The sequence below is a fragment of the Lactuca sativa genome, chromosome 1 (assembly GCF_002870075.4).
Source record: "Lactuca sativa cultivar Salinas chromosome 1, Lsat_Salinas_v11, whole genome shotgun sequence".
In the NCBI taxonomy this organism is placed as follows: domain Eukaryota; kingdom Viridiplantae; phylum Streptophyta; class Magnoliopsida; order Asterales; family Asteraceae; genus Lactuca; species Lactuca sativa.
This window is the reverse complement of record NC_056623.2, coordinates 51,865,360-51,866,716: the sequence shown is the minus strand read 5'-3', so window position 1 is coordinate 51,866,716 and position 1,357 is coordinate 51,865,360. Positions and strand designations below refer to the sequence as shown.

Genomic DNA, 1,357 nt, shown 5'->3' with positions numbered 1-1,357 from the left:
AAAGGATTTATCTAAGCAACGATTATGGTCACAATAAGTTCCACCCATATGCATGGGTATCAATATTTCGTAGGATTCAATGGTCAAAATCAAAATATAGGCTATAACTCTCACTGCACTACGATTTTATGTATCAAATCATAAATTATTCAACAGTTTAAGGACAATATCAAATCATAAATTATTCAACAATTTAAGGAGAAAATATAATGTTTCAATCTCAGAAACTAACACTGCTGATCTCCAGGGTGTCACTTTCATCGTCAAAACTATTTTGATTTCTTTCCCTGTTTCTTCTTTTTAACTTCATCAACATACATAATACCTTTCCCTTTGTAAACTTCAGGGGGCTTACAACTGCGAACAACAGCAACAAACTCGTGCACCATTTGCTTGTCGATTCCAGTGCAACATACAATATTAGGCTTGAAACAAAATACTCGAACTGCATGAGGAACTGTCAATTCCACCTCATGACTGTAACCCAATTTCAGAAACAAAAGACGCCCTTCAGATTCAACTCTTGCTTTGAAACCAACTCCCACTATCTTTAGAAACCGAAAGAACTGAGCTTCCATTTCACTAATTTCTGCTAAAAGTAAGAATTGTATTGGTTAAGATGGGGAAGAGAATATTAAAAATACCAAAAAATTAAGCCCTTTTCGTTGCAAACATTTGAAACTTGTTAGATGGTTTTCCACCATTACTTTACAGAAAATTGGCTTCAGTCACCATTACTAACTCCCAAAGCAAACCCTAGTTTCTTGATTCTATTGCGAAGTATTTGTCATTATACCTCCTAATATTTCACATCATTCAAAATCTAGATCAATAAAAACAATCTGCAATTCCATTAGTAATTTCATGAAATTAAGCTCAATATCATAATGAAAAATTCACGAACAACGACGACTTATATGTGAAATTGATGAAAAGAATAAAACATAAATTTTCTGGCAATGCACGTGCATTTACAGTGGGATGCATCAGAACATATCGAAATCTGATAGCAATGAAAACCCACGATAAAGAAAAGGAGAAACCTGAAAATTATCTTCATTCTTTGTCTTTTTTCCTTCTTACTGAAGAATGTTCAGCAATCTTCATGTCTTTTAGGTGTTGTTTGTTTTGGAAGTGGTTAAATGTGTTTTGTCTTTTTCCAAGTTTGCGGAAGAAGACGTGCACTTGTGAAACGTCTACCCGTCAGAAGGGAAAAATGCTCAAAAAGTACTTTTGTAGAAAAACAAACGAGGCCTTAGTATGTCTGATATCGCCAGAATACTATAGAGGATAACGAGAGACGGCGAGGACACTTCACCACCTGAGGGTACAGTTACGGTTAAAACGTATATAAACA

The 1,357-nt window shown here is 34.7% G+C and overlaps 1 protein-coding gene across 1 annotated transcript; it reads right to left on the bottom strand.

Moving 5' to 3' along the window:
• Positions 1-269: 269 nt before the first annotated feature.
• LOC111911896 (60S ribosomal protein L6, mitochondrial) lies at positions 270-651 on the bottom strand. The gene has a single exon (XM_023907644.2). The coding sequence runs from the start codon at positions 576-578 to the stop codon at positions 270-272; it is 309 nt and encodes a 102-aa protein (XP_023763412.1). The 5' UTR covers positions 579-651.
• Between the last annotated feature and the right edge of the window lie 706 nt (positions 652-1,357).

Coding starts and splice junctions, on each gene's coding strand:
- LOC111911896 (XM_023907644.2), bottom strand. CDS start 578: ATGGAAGCTCAGTTCTTTCGGTTTCTAAAGATAGTGGGAGTTGGTTTC.